The sequence below is a fragment of the Emiliania huxleyi genome (genome assembly GCF_000372725.1).
Source record: "Emiliania huxleyi CCMP1516 unplaced genomic scaffold EMIHUscaffold_272, whole genome shotgun sequence".
In the NCBI taxonomy this organism is placed as follows: domain Eukaryota; phylum Haptophyta; order Isochrysidales; family Noelaerhabdaceae; genus Emiliania; species Emiliania huxleyi.
The window spans coordinates 64,975-84,200 of NW_005199989.1; the positions used below are offsets into that span (position 1 = coordinate 64,975).

A 19,226-nucleotide genomic window follows, 5' to 3' on the forward strand; every position below is an offset into this window, starting at 1 on the left:
GCAGCAGATGGCATGACTGTGCGCGACACATGCGCGGGAGACCGTGCCGCGGGCGGGGGGGAGGCCCTCACGGCCTCCATTCCGACCGAGACCAGCAACGGAGGGGGGCAGGAGGGCGCGCGGCAAGCCGCGGGCTCGGCGCATAGCACGGGACAGTCGGAGAAGGGGGCAACACTGACCGTCACTTGCACCCTACCGCCCTTCTCATCACTGCCCCGGCGCCCACGCCTCGACCTTCTTGGGCAGCAGCTGATTCGACAGGTCCTCTCCGTGGCCTAGGCAGGCGTGGCCGCCCTCGCCCCAGGTAAAGAAGGCGCCGTCGGCGGTGGGGGCGAGGCTATGGACGTATCCAGCCGACACAGCGACGACGCGCTGGCCCGCAAAGGCCTCGACCTGCTTGGGCAGCAGCTGGTCCTGCTCGTCGCCGTGGCCCAGCTGGCCGTCGCCTCCACGGCCCCAGCTCCAGACGGCGCCTTCAGCAGTAATGACGAAGCTGTGCCCCCCTCCCGCCGAGACAGCGACGACGCGCCGCCCAGCCAAGGCCTCGACCTTCTTGGGCAGCAGCTGGTCCTGCCAGTCGCCGTGGCCCAGCTGGCCAAAGAAGCCATCGCCCCAGCTCCAGGCGGCTCCGTCGGCGGTGAGGGCGAGGCTGTGGTAGCGTCCAGCCGTCGCGGCCACGACACGCCGACCAGCGAAGGCCTCGACCTTCTTCGGCAGCAGCTGGCTCTGCAGGTCGCCGTGGCCCAAGCGGCCGCCGAATCCATCGCCCCAGCTCCAGACAGCGCCATCGGCGGTGATGGCGAGGCTGTGGTGCTCTCCGGCCGAGACAGCGACGACGCGCTGGCCAGCAAACGCCTCGACCTTCTTCGGCAGAAGCTGCGGCTGCTGGTCGCCGTGGCCCAAGCGGCCGCCGCCTCCATAGCCCCAGCTGCAAATAGCGCCATCGGCGGTGATGGCGAGACTGTACCCGGCTGCAGCCGACACAGCGACGATGCGCCGGCCAGCCAAAGCCTCGATCTTCTTCGGCTGCCAGTGGGTCTGCCGGTCGCCGTGGCCCAGCTTGCCCCCACCTCCATCACCCCAGCTCCAAACAGCGCCGTCTATGGCGAGGGCGAGGCTGTGGATCTCTCCCGCCGACACACTCACGGCGCGCTCGCCGCCCAGCGAGGAAGGGAGGCGGGTGGGCGTGTTGAGCTGCGCCACGCCCTCGCCGTGGCCGAGTAGCCCTGGGGTGATGGAGGCTTGGGAAAGGGGGTGAACCGGCGCATAGCCGCACGACGAGAGCCGCCCCTCGCGAACGATGAAGAGGCTGTGCCGAGTGCCTGCGGCCGCCCTCGCCGGCGGGTTGGACTCGCGCAGCAGCGCAGCGAAGCACAGCCACCGCACGGCGCAGCTCTCGCCCTCTGGCTGCGCCGGCAGCTCGAAGCCGCGCTCTTGCGCCCACAAGCGGATGCCCTCCAGCGCAAGCGAGGCGTGGAAGAGCAGCGAGACGGCCGCGACGCGAGCGATGTCGGCGGGGTCGCAGCGAGAGAGGGCGCGCACGAGGAGGTCCGTGGGGAGGTCGAGGAGGCGGGCGGGCGGCGGCGTGTCGGCGAGGGAGCGGCGGCGGAGGCGGAGGCGAGGCGGCGCGAGCGGCGGCGCGGCGGGGTGGACATCGCGAGCAAAAGAATTGTTGAAGAAGGATGTGAGGCTAATGACTGCACTCCAAGTGCTCCAAGTGCTCCAAGCTCGGGGACACAGAATTCCAGAAATGGTGTGTGTGTGTGTGTGTGTGTGTGTGTGTGTGTGTGTGTGTGAAACCGCCAATGGGCAGTTATCAGTTGTGCGGCCGTCGCCGCGGCTCGCCTCTGCCGCGGCGGCTGCTGCGCGCACGCGGCGGCGCCGCTCTCTCGCGAGACGGCTGGCGACGCGGCTCGCGGCCGACGTACGCTGCGCTCGTCCGACCGCCCGCGGCGTGGCGTGCGCGGCGCTGCGCGCCGCTCTGCGAGCGCTTCTGCGCTGCTGTCACACTGCACTGTCTCTCTCTGGTGCTGCTGCTGGTGGTGATGTTGCTGCTGCTGGTGCATATGCTGCTGCTGGCGCGGCGCGGCTCTGCGACTCGGCTCGAGACGCGCGTCGCGGCAATCTGACGCGGCGGGCGGCGTCGCGGGCGGCAGCGATCGCGGCTCGACGGTGGAGGCGGAGGGTGGTGGCTGTGGTGGATCTTTGAGTTTATTTCATGATGGACTACAAGGACTGGGGGTTCAACCGGGAGGCAGGGGGTCAACCAGGCGACGGAGGACCGTGGGCCATCGCGGGGACGGGTCCGTCCGGAGGGCGAACCCGATAGACCCGGATGGTCTTCACGCCGGTGGGAGGGACCGAGGCGTCTTGGACGCTCAGCTCTACCTTAGCTCCTGAGGGGCGCGTGGTTCTAACCACGTAGTATGACTATAGCCCACCACAGACACCCTCCCTGCTCCACACGTGTGCACACACCCTCACCCTCTCCTCTCTCCTCTCTCTCTCTCTCTCCTCTCTCCTCTCCTTGTCTGCTGTCTGCCTGACTCAGGCGCAATCTGCCGATGCGAGATTGTGTGTGGGCTGCTCCTAGGGGGCCCTGTGCGATCCGACGGGTAGGGGGGCTGTGCCCGGGCGGTGTCCGGTGTGGAGTCCCCTTCTGATCCCGCCTGAGATGTTGGGTGCGAGGTCGTGGAAGCATTGATCCCAAGGGGGGGAGCTGATCCCACTCGTAACCAACTCTCAGGGGCAGTAGGTGGGCGAGCTTCGGGCGCGCCCATCTCGATCGACAAGGCGTCGCTACGCGCGGTCTTCCGCGGGGGGAGCTTCGTCGACGGGTGCGGGAGCGCGGCGCAGCCAGTGCCGTGGCGATGCCTCCGGCTGTTTGCGGCGGGCGGCTTGCTGCTCGCTGCATGGCGAAAAACTCGTCTCGCCACACGCCAAGGGCTTATGCTCTGGCGAGACGTGAGGCGCATGCGCCCAGGATGGGAGGGGGCATGCGTAACGACACTGCTAGAGATGCCTTTCGGGGCCCAGAGATAAAACTTCTGATGCCATGCGTGACCTAGTAGTGTCCCCAGCTATGGGCGTGTCCACGTTGGAGCCAGGTGTGGTGTGGGCGCGAGAATAGCTCCGCCGTTCATGGAGGCAACCGATGCGAGTCGACTGGTGTGTGTCGTCGTGGTTTCGTATCAAGAATACTCACTCACACGTACACATAAGGTAGGTAGGTAGAAAGGTGAAGAACAGCCAGGCTCGGACTGGACACCAACGCGGTATGGGTGGACGCGAGACAGATGATGACGACACGCACGAACGACATACAGACACAAACAAGCTCACAAGACACACAGCCAGCTGGCTGCCGCACACCCTGAGTTGGCGTACACATAACTCAGGGCCACATTCTTCCTGTCGCCCCCCCCAGCACTCCAAGGTGCCAAGAGAAACAAACAAGGGCACAACACATAACTCAAGGCCAGCTCGGGCGTGTGTGTGAGTGTGAGTACACACACACACACACACACAGCTCGGGCCCGTATGTATGTAGAAAGATGAACAACAGTCAGGCTCGGACTGGACACCAACGCGGTATGGGCCCGAGAGAGAGAGAGAATTCTTGATACGAAACCACGACGACACACACCAGTCGACTCGCATCGGTTGCCTCCATGAACGGCGGAGCTATTCTCGCGCCCACACCACACCTGGCTCCAACGTGGACACGCCCATAGCTGGGGACACTACTAGGTCACGCATGGCATCACAGAAGTTTTATCTCTGGGCCCCGAAAGGCATCTCTAGCAGTGTCGTTACACATGCCCCCTCCCCTCCTGGGCGCATGCGCCTCACGTCTCGCCAGAGCATACGCCCTTGGTGTGTGGCGAGACGAGTTTTTCGCCATGCAGCGAGCAGCAAGCCGCCCGCCGCAAACAGCCGGAGGCCTCGCCGCGGCACTGGCTGCGCCGCGGTCCCGCACCCGTCGACGCAGCTCCCCCCGCGGAAGGCCGCGCGTAGCAACGTCTTGACGATCGAGATGAGCGTGCCTGAAGCTCGCCCACCTACTGCCCCTGAGAGTTGGTTATTGAGTGGGATCAGCTCCCCCCCTTCTCTCTCTCTCTATGTATGTATGTAGTAAGGTGAAGAACAGTCAGGCTCTCTCTCTCTCTCTCGGTATGGGCCCCTTGGCCGGTCATGGCAAAGAAAGAAAATCGACCGTGAGTTCAGCGAAATGCTCGCCTCGGCCCGCTACGAGCTGCGGCTCGCCGCTCTTCCGCCCGATGCCCTGATCGCGATTACCGCCGGCGCGATGCGGGACAGCCCCGCTGCAAACAGGAGGGCCGAGGCGCTCCTCGCCCACCACAGCCCTCCGCCCGCCGTCGCGACCGACGTCCTCGCGGACCCGGACCTTGCGCCGTGCGTGCTCGAGAAGACGGGGCTGCGCCACGCGGCCGTGTGCAAGCGGTGGTCCCTGATGTGCGCGCCGCGCGGTGCCTTCGCGCGGCTGGTGGAGACCGCTGGCGATGCCTCCTCGGAGCTGCGCGCTGTTGCGCTCGGAGAGCTCAAGCGGCTGTCGGGAGAGGAGGCTGGCAGCAGGCGGGTGGACGCGCTCGTCGGTCTCTTACGGGTCGGAGGCGAGGACGAGAAGGCGGACGGCGCGGCAACGCTCCAGGAGCTTGCCCGGGACGACGACAACAAGGCGGCGATTGCGGCGGCTGGCGGCATCGAGGTCCTTATCGCTCTCGCTCGCGACGGGAATGAGGCGCAGAAGGAGCGTGCGGCGGGGACGCTGTGGAACCTCTCTGTCAACGACGACAACAGAGTGGCGATTGCTGCGGCCGGCGGGGTCGAGGCCCTTGTCGCGCTGGCTCGCGACGGGAGTGAGGCGCTGAAGGAAGAAGCGGCGGCGGCGCTGTGGAACCTCGCTATCAACGACGACAACAGAGTGGCGATTGCTGCGGCCGGCGGGATCGAGGTGCTTATTGCGCTGGCTCGCGATGGGAATGAGATGCAGAAGGAGAACGCTGTGGGGGCGCTGGCGAACCTCGCTGTCAACGACGACAACGAGGCGGCGGTTGTTGCGGCCGGCGGCATCGAGGTCCTTATCGCTCTGGCTCGCGATGGGAATGAGGGGCAGAAGGAGAATGCGGCGGGGGCGCTGTGCAACCTCGCTGGCAACGACGACAACAGAGTGGCGATTGCTGCGGCCGGCGGGGTCGAGGCCCTTGTCGCGCTGGCTCGCGACGGGAGTGAGGCGCTGAAGGAAGAAGCGGCGGCGGCGCTGAGCAACCTCGCTTACAACGACGACAACAGAGTGGCGATTGCTGCGGCCGGCGGGATCGAGGTCCTCGCGTCGCTGGCTCGCGACGGGAATGAGGGGCAGAAGGAGAATGCGGCGGGGGCGCTGTGGAACCTCTCTGCCAACGTTGATTGAGCCGCCGTACTTTAGAGCCGTAGCAGAATGGCTTTCTACCCTAAGAAAAAGAAAGTATTGCGGAAAAAGAAATTGCGCGCGGGGGCCCGCCCCCCCCCCCCCGCCTTTGTGAGCATGATTGCTAACACGCCCTGGCGGCTCACACGCCCATGGGCTGCGGCGAGAGCAAACCGGACGAGCTGGAAGAGGAGCAGAGAGAGCAGCTCGCGCAGGAGAGGCAGCTGATGCCGGAAAAGCAGCCGGTCGGCAAGCTCGATCTTGACAGACGATGCCGAGGGCTATGCTGCCGGCAGACTAAGGCCGAGGACGAGCATGTCAGCCGGGCTCGACGCTGCCGACCACAAGGGCATCCCGCTGCTGGCGGCCCTCGACAAGCTGCTCATCGCCGCCCTCGCCTCGGGCGCCATCAAGAGTTGCTCCGCACCGAGTTCCTGCGCGCCGACGGCTCCGAGGCGGTGCTGCCCAAACTCCTCCGCCGGCAAGAGCTGGAGCGGATGGAGGAGGAGCGACGCATCCGCATCTTCCTCACGCCGAAGGAGGCTGTTGCGGCGCTGCGCTCGCTGAGCCGCGAAGTCGCCGGGCTTACTTACGGCTGGGCCACGCCGGACCACCCCGACGTGACCGGAGAGTATCTGGCCAACGTGCGGCGCTTCCTGCGCCACCCGCTCGGCGAGCACGTGACCGCCCTCTTCTGGGAGTGCGCCGCCACCCCAGACCCACATCAGACTACAGTGGCTACACGCGTGGGAGGGCAGACTCTAAACGCTGTGGCACACCTCTCGTCGCTGCTCTGCTGCCTCTCGCCTCTCTCGACATGAACTCTCTGCCCCGATCCTGTCTCACATTCGCACGCCCTCGGCTCGCCCGCGCGCCTCCGTTCCGCAGCTTTTCCTCCCTCCCGCAAAAGCCGAGGACGGCGGCAGAGGACGAGCTCTTCTACAGAGCGGCTGCCGCCCAAGGTCATCGAGATCGACGGCGAGGGGCCCCGTGTGGCGGAGATGGAAGACCGCGCCGACGAGGGGGTGGGGCCGCGGAACAAGCGCGTGATCGCCGCGATCCACGAGGCCGCCTTCACGGGCAAGGGCGCGACAAGCTGGTTGTCGTCGAGTTGTACCGTGACTACTCAACCAAGGTGAACAACGCGATGGCTGGCTCGGGCGAACCGGCGGAGGATGCAGTGACGTGAGACACACACACACACACACACACACACACACACACACACACACACACACACACACACACACACACACACACACACACACACACACACACACACACACACACACACACACACACACACCGCTCACCCACGCGCACTGGGCCTTGCACTTTGAATGCCGTGGGGCTCCTGTCGTCAGACGTGGAGACGCGAGGGTTGCCCCCCCTTGCCCCACCACCTCGTGTGTGTGGAGAAGTTTACCTTACCTTACCTTACCAGTCTTCTCCCGCGCATCTGAAACGGATTGTTATTTGTTTGTCAAGAGGCTATGCTTCGTGCTACGGCCTCGAGGCTCCACGACTTGCCCGACGAAGCTAGGAGAGGGCACATCCTCTCAGCAGGGGCAGACGTTCAAAAACGGCCTCCTCACCACGCCACGCGCCTCGCCGCCTCGGCCTCCCCGGCCGCCGGGCGCCTGTGCCGTGGTGACGACAACCTGCTCCGTGGCCGCTCCGCCGCCGTGGCCGCCCCCGTCGGCGTCGGCGTCGGGTCCTCGCGACGGGAACTCGTCGTTGAAGACGGCCGGCAACCCGTAGTCGACGCACCACGGCGCGTCGAGCGAGAGGTAGGGCGGGAGCCCGCCTTTGTGCGCGGCGGAGAGCGCGTATGCGAGCCGAAAGAGCCCTGACGAGAATTTGCCCACCAGCGCGCTGCAGCGCGCGAGCAGCAGCGTCTCGACCAGGCCGGCCAGGACGCCTACTCTCGGAAATCTCGGCGAATCTCGGCGAGTCTCGGCGAGTCTCGGCGAATCTCGGCGAATCTCGGCGAGGGCGCCGTCGTGCGATCTTGCGATCGCCGCCGCATCGCCACTTGCGAAGCGGCGCTTGAGCAGCGTGTCGAGGATCTCAGGCGCCTCCTTGCCGCCCCCGCCGCTACGTGCCACGCTTGTGCAGATCAGCCCGCGGTCCGTGAAGGCTGCCCAAGGCCCGCCGAGACCCGCCGAGATCCGCCGAGATCCGCCGAGATGCCGCCGAGATGCCGCCGAGATGCACCTGCCTTCGTGACGTGTCACGTTTGTCATGACGGTCAGAAACCGCAGCCTCGGCCCGCTGCCACCGCCGCCTCCGCGCGCCGCCATGTCGCGCTCTGCCGCGCGCGCATCGGCGACCACCGCGGCGGAGTCGGTGGCGAGGAAGACTGTGCTGGCGCCCGCCGCCGCCGCCCATGGCAGTATCGCGCTCAGGTATGCCGACAGCGGCTCGCAGGCACGACACGTGCGCGCCGCCTGCGGGGCGTGTCGGGAGGACTGTCAGCGGACGTGTCCGAGGACGCAGTGGATGTGTCATGGGACGTGTCAGAGGAGGCAGTGGACGTGTCATGGGACGTGTCATGGGACGTGTCAGGAGTACGTGTCGGTGGACGTGTCATGGGACGTGTCGGGAGGACGTGTCGGGCGGAACAGCCAGAGGACGTGTCGGGTAGGAGTGCCAGTTGAAGGGCGGGTGAGGAGGACGTGTCGGTGTCGAGTGAGGAAGTGTCTTGGAAATATCTCTCTCAGGCGTGTCTCGGAAGTGTATCGGAAGTGTCTCGGAAGTGTCTCGAGGGTCTCGGAAGTGTCTCAGACCTCCACGGAGGCGCACGAGTCGCCGTGCCGCACGTGCAAACCAATCACCGTCTCGCCCGCCTAAGTTAGACTCAGCCCAAATGCGCAACTCGATCATTACTTTGCCGATCACCGCCTCGCCCGCCTAAGATAGACTCGGTCCACGATTGAGCCCAGCTCGTTCATTAATTTGCCAACCGCCGCCCTTCTCGCCTCCAGCGCCGCCGCCAGCCCGCTCTCGCGCGCCGCAGCGTCGACGCGCTCCTCGAGGCTCTGCGCGGGACGCGTCAGCTCCTCGAGCAAGTGCGACGCCCACCTGACCACAACGAACCAGCCGCTCACATTGTCATCTGCGAGCGGACCCCTCTAGCAAGTGCGACGCCCACCTGATCACAACGAACCAGCCGCTCACATTGTCATCTGCGAGCGAACGCCTCGAGCAAGTGCGACGCCCGCCAGAAGGCGCCCAAGTGCCGCCACGGCCTCGGGATCGCGTCGCCGCCGTGCGTCGCGAGCGACTCGCGCCGAAGCTGGGCGAGGTTGAGCCCGATCGCCGGTGCCGCGGCGCCGGCGGCCGTCGCCTCGCATGTGGGGCCGAGCGGCCGGAAGAAGCACCCGAGGTCGAGGCGCGACCGCCCCCTGCAGCGATCTGGTGAGAGGACTCCGGGGGCCTTTGGCGTCTGCAGCGCGAGCCCGAGCCGGATCGCGATCGTCCATGGCTTGAGCAGCGACCCGAGCATCGATGAGAAGCCAGAGAGGTGCAACTCGCGCTGCACGGTCGTCCCCGCACGGCACCGCTCCGCCTCTGCGCCAGCGGCCAGCGAGCGAAGGTGCGACTGCAAGCTGGCGCGGCGGCTGCGGCTGGTGAGCCGACCGCAAGCGGCAATCTCCCGCCGCGACGGGAGCAGTCGCCGATTGTTCAGGACAAAGTCGGGCTCGACGCAGCCAAACGGCACCGGCGACACAGCACGGAAGGGGCCGACGCTGCCATCGCCACCACTGGCGCTGCCGCCACCACCACCACCCTCGCCACCGCCACGAGCACTGCCGTTGCCGCTGCCACCAGTGCCGCTGCTGCCAACACCATTGCCGCTGCTGCCAACACCATTGCCGCTGCCACCACCACTGGTGCTGGTCGCTCCGAGCAGCAGCTGGCCGACCGCCCAAACGAGCTGCAGCAAAGAGCCGCGCAGCATGCGGCAATGCCAAGCACGGTCCAACGCAAAGCGGCGGCGGTACGCCTCCTCCGCGTCCGCCGCCCAAGAAGCAGCTCCACTCAGGGCGCCCTTTGGGCCGGAGGGCCGCACCTCGAGAGAGTGGAAGCCGGGCGCCTGGCCGAGGCGGCGGAGGTCGCAGCGGCTGTACCAGGAGCAGTCGTCCTCCGTCGGGGAGTAGGTGACGAACCGGCACGAGGCGCAGAGGCGGCAGCGCGCGGCGCAGTCGGCGAAGGAGAGGACATGGTGCGCCTGAGTGCTCCACGAGCCTGACCCGCCACGCGCGCACGACCCCTCGACGCCGTCGTTTGTCACTGCGCAGAAGCCCGGCCGCGACGCGTTTCCAGGCCACGTCGCCACGTCGATGCCGTACTCCCCACCGCCATCGCCACCACCACCACCAGCGGCGGCGGCAGCGCGGCCGCCTTCGCCCCGCACATCCGTTGCTGGGGCAGCGGGCAGGCGCGGCGGCGGCGGCGAAAGCGTTTCGCGACAGCTCTGCGCTGGGAGCGGCGGCACCTCGCGGGCTGTGGTGGACCGGAATGAGAGGAGTGACGCCGCGGGCACAACCCAACCGACGGTCGCGTTGGTGCCGCATCCGCGAACCTCCCGGTACGCCGCTGCCGCCGCTCCCGCCGCGCCCTCGCCCGCCGCCGCAGCCTCGCCCGCCGCTGTGCCGTCGGCCGAGGCTGCGGCCAGCGCGTCCACCACCGCTTGCACGGTGCTCGCCGCCACGCTGTCGTGTGCCGTCCATGGGTCCGCCCGAGGCGACGCATCGTACCTCTTCCGCAGCGCTCTCATGACGCCTTCGATACCACCCAGCTCCGTCGCTCCGCCGCTCCGCCGCAAACCCGCAGCTGCAGCGCCGGCCGACGCCGCGGCCGGCGGGTCGAGCAGCGCCGCGCCGCGCCGGCTGAGCACGAGCGTCAGCGGCGCGGGCGTGAAGCCGGCTCCGCCTTCGCCTGAAGCAGCCGCAGCGTGACCCCGCAGGGCGCCCCACATCCGCCCTCTGCTGCCCCGCCCACCGCCGGTGCCGGTCTGCGCGGGCATGCGGCGCCGCCGCACCTCAAACAGTCTGTCGCGCACGTCGAGCGGCGGAGGCGAGGCCTCTCCGGCAGCGCAGCGCTCGTACACGAACAGCCGCAGTCGCGCCGCGCCGAAGCCTCCCGGCCGCGCCACCCGAAACCCGTCAAGAAGAGCCGGGAGCGCTCGCATCAGAGGCGCAAGCGGCGTCCGGTCACAGCGGGTTAGGACGACGTCGAGCGTGACGCGTAGCGCGGGTCCGACTAGTGCGTCGAGTGAGAGCGGCAGCGAAGGGTGCTGCGCCAGCACAGGCATGTATGCACGCTTGACGCTGCCAAAGAGCTCGCGGGAAATCCTCACGGTCTCCGGCGAAGCGGCCGCACAACCGGCGGCCCGCAGGCGCTCAACGATGCGCCGAGGGCACGCGAAAGTGGAGGAGCAGATGTCCGTCTCCTCGACGAGGAGGAGAGCAGCGCAGGCGCTGGACGCTGTCATCGGACGTTATGTCAGACGTATAAACAAATAAATAAACGCCGCGCAGCCGGACTTGTGAGCCGGACCACCCCCTCTTGAACCCTGCGTTGTTGAGCCAGGACTCAACATACTCGGGCTGTCGCCGTCCCAAACTGTCACTCCCCTCTCTCCCGGCCGGGGTGGGGCGCGCGCGGGGGCGGCGGGTGTGCGGGATGTCTGTGGGCCCGAGAGCGATATGCCATGTCCCGCCTTGCTTTGTTTCCTAACATCGAAGGCTAAGCTCAATAAATAAAACGGACGCCTCTCCAAGTGCTCCTCTCGAGGTTCTCGAGGTTCTCGAGGTGACATTCCGCGGCGGCTTCGTTCTCGTCGCCTGCAGTTGCAAAGATCAACCTAAAATAAAGAAAACGAGATGGCAAAATAAAGATTTTTTTCGCGAGCCACTGCCCCGCGTCGTGCAATGAAAATAAAGCATTTTACAACGGTCAAAGAACTCAAAAAAGAAGTGGAGAAAGCAGCAACGGAAGTACGGGAACGGGGCGCCCAGGGGGCGGACGGCGTTCGAGACAGCGGTGCGGTGTACTACACGACGGGACAGACAGCCTAGCAGCGAACTCACGGCTTCGGCGGGAGACGCTTCCCTCCAACGCGAGGACGCTGCCGACAGAATCGAGAGCTCCAGCTCCACCGGCTAGCACCGCACAGTCCCCAGCGGCGGAGGCGGCGGCGCTCGCGGCACAGCGTCTAGCACGCTGCCATTCTTCCGGTAGCGACGCTGCGGCCAGCACTGCGCACCTCCCGCCACTCTCGGGCGAGGCGCAGCAGCAGCGAACGAGCGGGAGCGGGAGTGAGGCGACACGATGGAAGGTGCGCGCGGCGTCGGCTCGACGTCGATCGCCCTCGCCCTTGCACCCCACTCGGTCTCGCCTCAGGTTGTCTTCGACCTCGCAGTGCCAGGGAGCGCCACGGCGGTGCACGACTTGTTGTTGCGCGCTGGGGCGTTGCAGGTGCCTAGACTGCAGGGCTTGGCCCTGCCCTCCCCAAGATGTGCTCCGCACTGAATCAGGTGCTGGTGATGGAGGCTGCACCCGACGAGCGACCGAGCCGCACGCCCTCGCCGCCACCGACGCGGCGCCTCTCCTCGTCCTCCTCCGCGTCCTCTTGGGGAGGGAGGGAGGGAGGGAGGGAGGCGCTGGGAGGCCACAGTGGGGGGGGGGCGGCCCATCAAGCGGCCCACCAGCGAGATGAGCCCGGCTACCGGCGACGCGACCATGGTGACTACTACGGCATGGAGCGTTCGGTGGCGCCGCGGCTCGGGTGTGCCCGCGCACTGCTCGTACTAGTAATATTCCCAAAGGAGGAGCGGCATCAGAGAGGGAGCGGAGGCGCTGGATTCGATGCCCTTCATAGGGAGCAGGTGCGTCACACAGCCGACCAAAGCCATCCCCTCTTGCCTGCAGGTATTGGTGACGCGTGTGGCGACGATACACAGAATGTGGACGTCTCTTATGATCACTCTGTATGTGAGGCCGCGGCTGGTGTGCAGCACGGGCGGGAGAGGTTGGTGGCGGCGGCGGCGGCGGCGGCGGTCACAGCGGCGGAGGGCTTCAGGTGATGACGGACGTCAGGACAGCAGAAGGGAATCTCTGTCAGGAGATCTGAGTTTCTTGTTTCCCGTGCCCAGTGTTGCGGGAAAAGTTGTACAATCTGTTTCTCATGAGCTCCTTGCTCCACCCCACCCCCCCCTCGGGAGGGCCGAACTGTGGGGACCCCGCAATTCCCTTCCCCCCCTCGGAGGGCCGGACAGAGGCGTCGAGGGCCCCGCTCTTGCCCTCTCATAGCGGCCACTCTTCGGATCGCTGGTCGAGCGACCCGGGGGATGCCCCGCGCGCCTGACCCAGGGCGCGCGAGAAACGAATCTGCGAGGCGTGGCCGCTCATGCGGCCCGATGGGGAGAAGTGGGGCGGACTACGGGGATCGGCCTCTCACACCGCCCTTGCTTCCTTGCAGCGAGCCCCCTCCAACCCACCCGCGCTACAGGGGTCACACCCGACGACCTCGGGAACTAGCCGGGGCAGTCGGAGAAGGGGCAACTCCGTGCTCTGACGGTCGGCCGTCAGAAACCACGCCTGCGTGGACCGCGTCACACCAATCCTCGCTACCCAACGCAGCCAAGGGATATCCGCTTCTGCTGTTTCTGAGGGCGCGTGAGAAACTTAGCGGGCTCCGCGCTGGGGCTCCGTGGGGGGTTTCGTGTGTGTGTTCCTCGATTGGTCCCGCCCCTGCGTGTGTGTGTATTGCCGGGCGCCTCGCATTCTGTGTACTCTGTCCCACCTTTGCACTACCTAGATCGGCTTTCTTTAGTGGTCACGTCGCCGTTTTGTATTAGCCTGAACTTCTCCTCTAGACTCGTCTGCGGCCGTGTGCAGGTGGCGCTCGAGAGGGGCTACCGCGCGGCGTCAGCCGTCAGCCGTCACTTGCGGTAGTGCGGGACGGGCTTGCCCGCCGCCTCCATCTTTGCGCGGTGCTCCTCCTGCGACCGCTTGAGTCGCTCCGCCGTCAGTCCCGCCGAGTGCGTGCCTACAGCGAGTCCAGAGGACGCCCCTGGACGCTTCCTGGAAAGTACCCGTCCCCTCCGGCCGAGAGAGAGCGCGCCAAGCTTCTCCTGCCCGCGCGGCGGCGCCGCCGGCCCTCGCGCCGCCTATTGCCCGAGATCGCGCGAGATCGCGCGAGACCCGAGATACCGCGCCGCCAAGCTCCGCTCGCGCCGCCTTTGGCGCGCTCAGCTTTGAACGGATGGACGAGACCGCGGCTTGCGTCTCGACGACGGCGTCTGGGTCTGCGGCGGGGCCTCCGCCTCGCAGCCAGTCGCGCGGCCGCTTGGCGGAGGCGGAGGCGGAGGCGGAGGCGGAGGCGGAGGCGGAGGCGGAGGCGGAGGAGGAGGGCTTGAGGGGCGGGGCTTGGTTGCGGGCGAGCGCCGAGCTGCCCTGCCGCGCCATCGCCTGCGCGCGAGGAGAGTCGGCACCGCGCGGGCCGGAGTACCTACGTCATCAGCCACGAGCAGCAAGAGTTGGGAGGGGGGTGTGCTGCAGCCCTGCGGGACGCGTGTCGGCGCGAGTGCTACTGCCACCTGCCCTCCGTCTCTCCACATCCGTGTTCCGCATCTGTGTTCCGCGTGTGCCGCCACGGCTCGCGGTGGTCTTGGCCAGACGGCCTCGGCGACGACGCCGCGGAGCTCTCCGCCGCCTTCTCCTCTGCCTCGCGCCGCACCTGCTCGCGCAGCTGCTCGAGCCGGCGCAGCTCCGCCACCCGCTCAGCGACGTACGCGTCTCGCCTATTAATTAATCATTGCAAAGCATTAGATTATGGCCGGACGTCCCGGGCGACGAGCAGAGACAGTCTCGCCTCCCGTTCTTGTTGGAGATGGTGTCGTACGCCTCGCTCAGCTTGGCGAAGCCCTCCTCGCGCTTCGGGTGCTGCGACACGTCCGGCGCGCAGCAGCGCGAGAGGTCGTCGTACACGCGCCGGAGGACGAGGTCGCCGGGAGGCGTCCAGAGGAGCTTGCCGTCCGCGTCGTAGTGCGGTTCGGGCAGGCGCAGCCGCGCGAAGAGGCTCTTGGCCTGCAGCAGGTGCAGGATCCCCGCCTCCTGCTCGCGAAGCGGTATCCGGCGCTCCTTTGCCTCCTGCCGCGCAGCCTCGACCGCGGCCGCCTCGTCGAGAGTGGCGCCCTGGTGGACCCGGCCAGAGGCCTCGGTCGCGCCGCCGCGTCCGCGCGGGTTGTCGTCTTCCTCCTTCAGAAGCGAGAGGACGTCCATGTGGGTCCCGGTCTCTCTGCACGCTCGCGCCGAGAAAAAAGAATTTGAAACTAACGCACAACAGAAAAAAGAATGTGGAGACGGAGCGATGCGTCATGTGTGTGTCCGCCTTGCTTTGTTTCCACCGCTGTTTATACTCGTTTATTTACGAGGCGACCCCAGGGAACCTGGGCTCTCTCTCGAGGTTCTCGAGGTGGATATCCTTTGGCCGCGTTGGGTAGCGAGGATTGGTGTAACCCGAGCCACGGAGGCGTGTTTTCTGACGGCCGACCGTCAGTGCACGGAGTTGCCCCTTCTCCGACTGCCCCGGCTAGTTCCCGAGGTCGTCGGGTGTGACCCCTTCGTCCCCCGAGACCTATGGGCTCTAGGTTTCCTAGAGGTCCTCTAGAGAGGAGAGGTCCTACACCCGAGAGGTCCTTAGGCCTCACCCAGGCCTCGCAACCTGCCGCGGTCGGCCCTCGCCAAAAGATTGGTGAGCTGACGCGACAGAAACCCGAGTCTTGAGAGAGGCAGAAATTCTTTGAGACCTCTGTGCGCAGAGCTGCATGTGAGCATGCGCTCTCGAGTGTGCCCACAAGCAACTAGCCACCGAGACATAAGAGAGCACTTGGAGAGCATCACTTGTTTTGCTGATTGTGCGCTCTATCAGCTCTCGGTGTGTCTTGGGTTGTCTGTGCCCTTTAGTTGCTCTCATGCCTGTGTGCACGGTCTCTCCCTTCTTGCATCTCTCCCTTCCTGCAGTGTCTCGGCTCAAGCTGGCGCCAGTATTTTCTTTTTCTGTTTCTTAGCCGCCGTTCACACACAGAGATCCGCCTGTCGACGACAGCTGTCGATGCCGCTCGATGCGCCGCCCTGCGGCCCTACGGCCTCGCTCGCGTGCCACTCGCCGATACTCTGCTACCTCGAGCCGTCGTGCGCGATCTCTGGCGGCGCCGGGTGCAACGCGGCGGGCGTCGACCTTCGCTGCCGCTTCTGTGGCCAGGCTCCCTGCCTTCCCGGCCTGCCCCGTCGCGCCGCCGCCGGCACAGAGGGCAGCAGGCTACGCAGGAAACCGCGGAGGCCCTCGCCGCGGCGGATTCGCGCGCCTGTCGCCGCTACCGCCGTCACCGGCGCCGCCTCCGCCGCCGTCGCCCGTCAGCCCGCCGAGCTATCCTTCCCACCACCCGCAAGCGCCGCCGCCTCCGCCGTCGCCGCCGTCGCCGCTTGCGCCGCCGCCGACCCAATCTCCGCCTCCGCCGCGGCCCTCCCCGCCGCCGCCGGCCGCGCTCCCGCCGTCCCAAATCCTGTTTGGAGTGCGGCAGTCCGCGCCGCCGCCGCCGGCCGCGCCCTCGCTGCTCGGCGGCGCGCTGGGCGAGCTGCTCCCCGACTGCGTCGCGGTGACGGGGATGTCCGCGAGCGCGTGCGACGGCGTGGCCGACGGCGTTGCGCACCGCACGCGGGGCTCACGCCGCTGTGGGAGCCCCTCATATGAGTCTCTTTCGAGCCGCCTCTTCCATAGGCGTTGCGCACCACACGCGGACAACGTTCGGCGTGGTGCACGGGGTGCTTCGACATGTGGGGGTCAAGGTGCGCGCCAAGCGATGAGCTGGTCGACAGAGATGCGGGCTCCCAGCCTCTTTTCGTTACGCTCGCCCACAGAAGTCTCGACCGGATCTCTGGCTATCCTATCGACTCTACACTTCGGCCAGAGCTCTGGCCATGACCCACACTATCAAACTATTAGCCTAATAACGTACCTAATTATTAGCACATACCTAATAATTAGCTTATTTACACAATCAGTTTCGTGAAAAATGCTAATTATTAAATTAATAGCAGCGTTATTAGGTATGTGCTAATAATTAGGTACGTTATTAGGCTAATAGTTTGATAGTGCATGTCTCATGGGATGGTGATACACAATCTCCGTTGTCTCAGGTGTCCAGCGACCCGGGCGCTTGGAACGACTCGGCGGCGCTCGCCATGTTTGGGGTCGCGGCCGTGTCGGCGTGGGCTCTCCTCTGCCTGATCCGCTGTGCGCCATACACTGCTGCATGGCCGAGGGATATAAGGTAAGGTAAGGTAAGGTAAACTTCTCCACACACACGAGGTGGTGGGGCAAGGGGGGGCGACCCTCGCGTCTCCACGTCTGACGACAGGAGCCCCACGGCATTCGAAGCCGAGGGATATGACCTTCACAGGCACAAACACGTAGCCCGAGACCGAGACCTATCTGATACGATGGCCGAGAGAAAAACGAGATAGCACATACCATGTCAGCCCTCGCTCACGGTGTGGGAGATGCACCCCGCCGCGCGTTGCAAATCTCCCTCGAGTGAGTTGCCGTATAGGCCCGCCGGCAGGAAAGCCCGCATGCGACATCAGTTGCCGCATTCGCAAGAACGTCGGTCGGCGCAACGGACTGGCGCCGCCGCCGCCGCCGGCGCATCGCCCCAGCAGCTGGCTCGGGCAGTGGAGCTGCTGGAGCGGAACCTTGGCGGCGCTCGCCCCCCTGCCCCCCCCCGCGCTGGCCGGTGGTCGCGGGCCCCGCAGAGCCGCTCCTTCCAGCCCCTCGACGACGAGGTCGACGAGCCGCCCCGCAACGCCATGTTTCGCGCGCCGAAGAGCGGGCTCTTCGAGTAGGTGACACATGACGTGGAGCGAGGCGCACACATGACACAGGACCTGGTGTTTGTGCGACGGCCCGCTCTTTGGCTTCTCACGCTCGCTATGTCGACAAGCCGATGTGATAATGGTCTTGAGCGTGTGTGTGTGTGTTTCGCCGTGATGCGTGAAAGTTGTGTGTGCAGTCGATTCGGCGGCGGGAGCAGTCTTGCTCGTCCTCTAGCAATCTCCACCGACCGCGAGGCCGGACTAGACCGTGTGTGGGGTCATGTGAGGTGTCTCTGGTCACTCTCCTCAGGGGCTAGCCGCCAGCCGCTAGCCCTATCTCGCACTCACTGGCGGTGACAATTCTATGGGTGAGCGTATGCGAGTAGAGGCGCGTGAGCCGATTCTAGATCGCATGCCATTGGCATATAACTTGGCTTGGCGTGCACCGAATTTTTAACCCCTACCCGGTCGTTGCCGAACCCAGTTGTGGGACGCGGCTGTGTTCTCGAGGGCGTGCCGGAACTGGGCGGCGCCGCGATTGCACGCACCTTGACTGAGCCCCACTAGCCTGGTCTCGCGGCCATGATCGACACATTCCTCGTGGCCAAGCACACGCTGCTGCGGGGCAACTACATGCGCCAGCTGCGAGTCTCGCCTGCCGACAACAGCGTCATTACGACACGCCCAATGGACGACACGGCGGTGACCAACGCATGGCCTGCTGACAGCATCGTCGCCGTGGAGTCCAAGAGCGGGCTCCGCTTTGACGTCGTGCTGCACCCAGTCTGCGGCGTCTTCCCACGCCGCCTCCACTTCGCGGCGGTGTCTGCCGCCGCAAAGCCCTCGATCCTCGCGTCGCTCCGCGCGGCGGCCACCCCTCTGAATGGCGGGTCGAGCGGCGAGCGGGCTGCTCCTGTGAGCCGTCCGGCGAATCCTGCGACGGCTAGCTCGCGGTCCTGCGCCGAGTCCTCCTCCTGCCACGGGCGCGTGCCGGGTCACGAGTGTCCGTCGCCGCCACGCGACGCCCCTGCTCCGTCGCCGCCACGCGACGCCCCTGCTAGTACGCCTGGAGCCGCCGAGGAGGGCGTGTACACTCTGGCGGCGGCGGCGGCAGAGGCGGAGACCGACAAGGCGTGGTGGCGCAGCTCGTCGCAAGTACAGTACGCTTCGTCAGCGCGGCTGTGCATGCGGCGGATAGGCGGAGCTCGGTGATGGCTGGGCAGCGGCGGCGTGCAGGGCGGAGGATGGCTGGGCGGCGGCGGCGTGCAGGGCGGAGGAGGGCAGGGAGGCGGCGGAGGGCGGGAGGGAGGCTGCGGCGAGGGCGGCGGCGCCCTCCTCTCCCTTGGACGCTGCCCATGGCTCTCCTTGGACGCTGCCGCCCTCCGCCGCCTCCCTGTCGCCCGCCGGCCGGGAGGGCCATGGGCAGCGCCTCCCTACCGGGGGAGCCATCGGCGGCGTGGCGGCCTCTCCGGCGCGATCTCCCTATATCTCCCCTATATCTCCCGATATCTCCCGCGCATGTCATACGCCGTCAGGTGCGATCTCCCTATATCTCCCCCATGTCTCCCCGAGATCTCCCTATATCTCCTCCTCGCCGTTCGGGGAGCCTCTCTGCTCCTCCGACTCCTTGGACGCTGCCCATCGCCCCCCTCCGAGCGACTTGCGACCGCGGCACGTCCTGTGAAGGGTTCTCTTCACACCTGGCGAGTAGAGACCACGCCTGCTATTCACAGCACAAGCCCTCGCCGGGGGCTCGAGCATGCGCAGCGAAAAGCAACGGATCCCCCCCTGGAAAAAGTGAGGCGTGGTCTTTACTCGCCAGTCTTCACACCCTCCGGCTGGAACAGGCTCCGAGCACCTGCGACACCTGCGACCGCGCCACCTCCCCCTTCTTCTACGACGACGACGA

The 19,226-nt window shown here is 66.5% G+C and overlaps 4 protein-coding genes across 4 annotated transcripts; 2 read left to right on the forward strand and 2 right to left on the reverse strand.

Moving 5' to 3' along the window:
- Positions 1–5,583: 5,583 nt before the first annotated feature.
- Positions 5,584–6,894, forward strand: EMIHUDRAFT_238536 (hypothetical protein; the record flags this gene model as incomplete). The annotated part of the gene is made up of 4 exons (XM_005776774.1): positions 5,584–5,748; positions 5,848–6,111; positions 6,394–6,530; positions 6,876–6,894. 4 exons carry the CDS (start codon positions 5,584–5,586, stop codon positions 6,892–6,894), a joined length of 585 nt encoding a protein of 194 aa, XP_005776831.1.
- A 96-nt stretch (positions 6,895–6,990) lies between these two features.
- Positions 6,991–10,751, reverse strand: EMIHUDRAFT_115922 (hypothetical protein; the record flags this gene model as incomplete). The annotated part of the gene is made up of 5 exons (XM_005776775.1): positions 6,991–7,352; positions 8,262–8,280; positions 8,398–8,515; positions 8,562–8,585; positions 8,632–10,751. The coding sequence occupies 5 exons, from the start codon at positions 10,749–10,751 to the stop codon at positions 6,991–6,993; spliced, it is 2,643 nt and encodes an 880-aa protein (XP_005776832.1).
- A 2,632-nt stretch (positions 10,752–13,383) lies between these two features.
- EMIHUDRAFT_238538 (hypothetical protein) lies at positions 13,384–14,725 on the reverse strand (the record flags this gene model as incomplete). The annotated part of the gene is made up of 4 exons (XM_005776776.1): positions 13,384–13,443; positions 13,655–13,749; positions 14,060–14,244; positions 14,286–14,725. The coding sequence occupies 4 exons, from the start codon at positions 14,723–14,725 to the stop codon at positions 13,384–13,386; spliced, it is 780 nt and encodes a 259-aa protein (XP_005776833.1).
- Positions 14,726–17,899: 3,174 nt separating this feature from the next.
- On the forward strand, positions 17,900–19,118 carry EMIHUDRAFT_238540 (hypothetical protein; the record flags this gene model as incomplete). The annotated part of the gene is made up of 2 exons (XM_005776777.1): positions 17,900–18,477; positions 19,085–19,118. The coding sequence occupies 2 exons, from the start codon at positions 17,900–17,902 to the stop codon at positions 19,116–19,118; spliced, it is 612 nt and encodes a 203-aa protein (XP_005776834.1).
- Between the last annotated feature and the right edge of the window lie 108 nt (positions 19,119–19,226).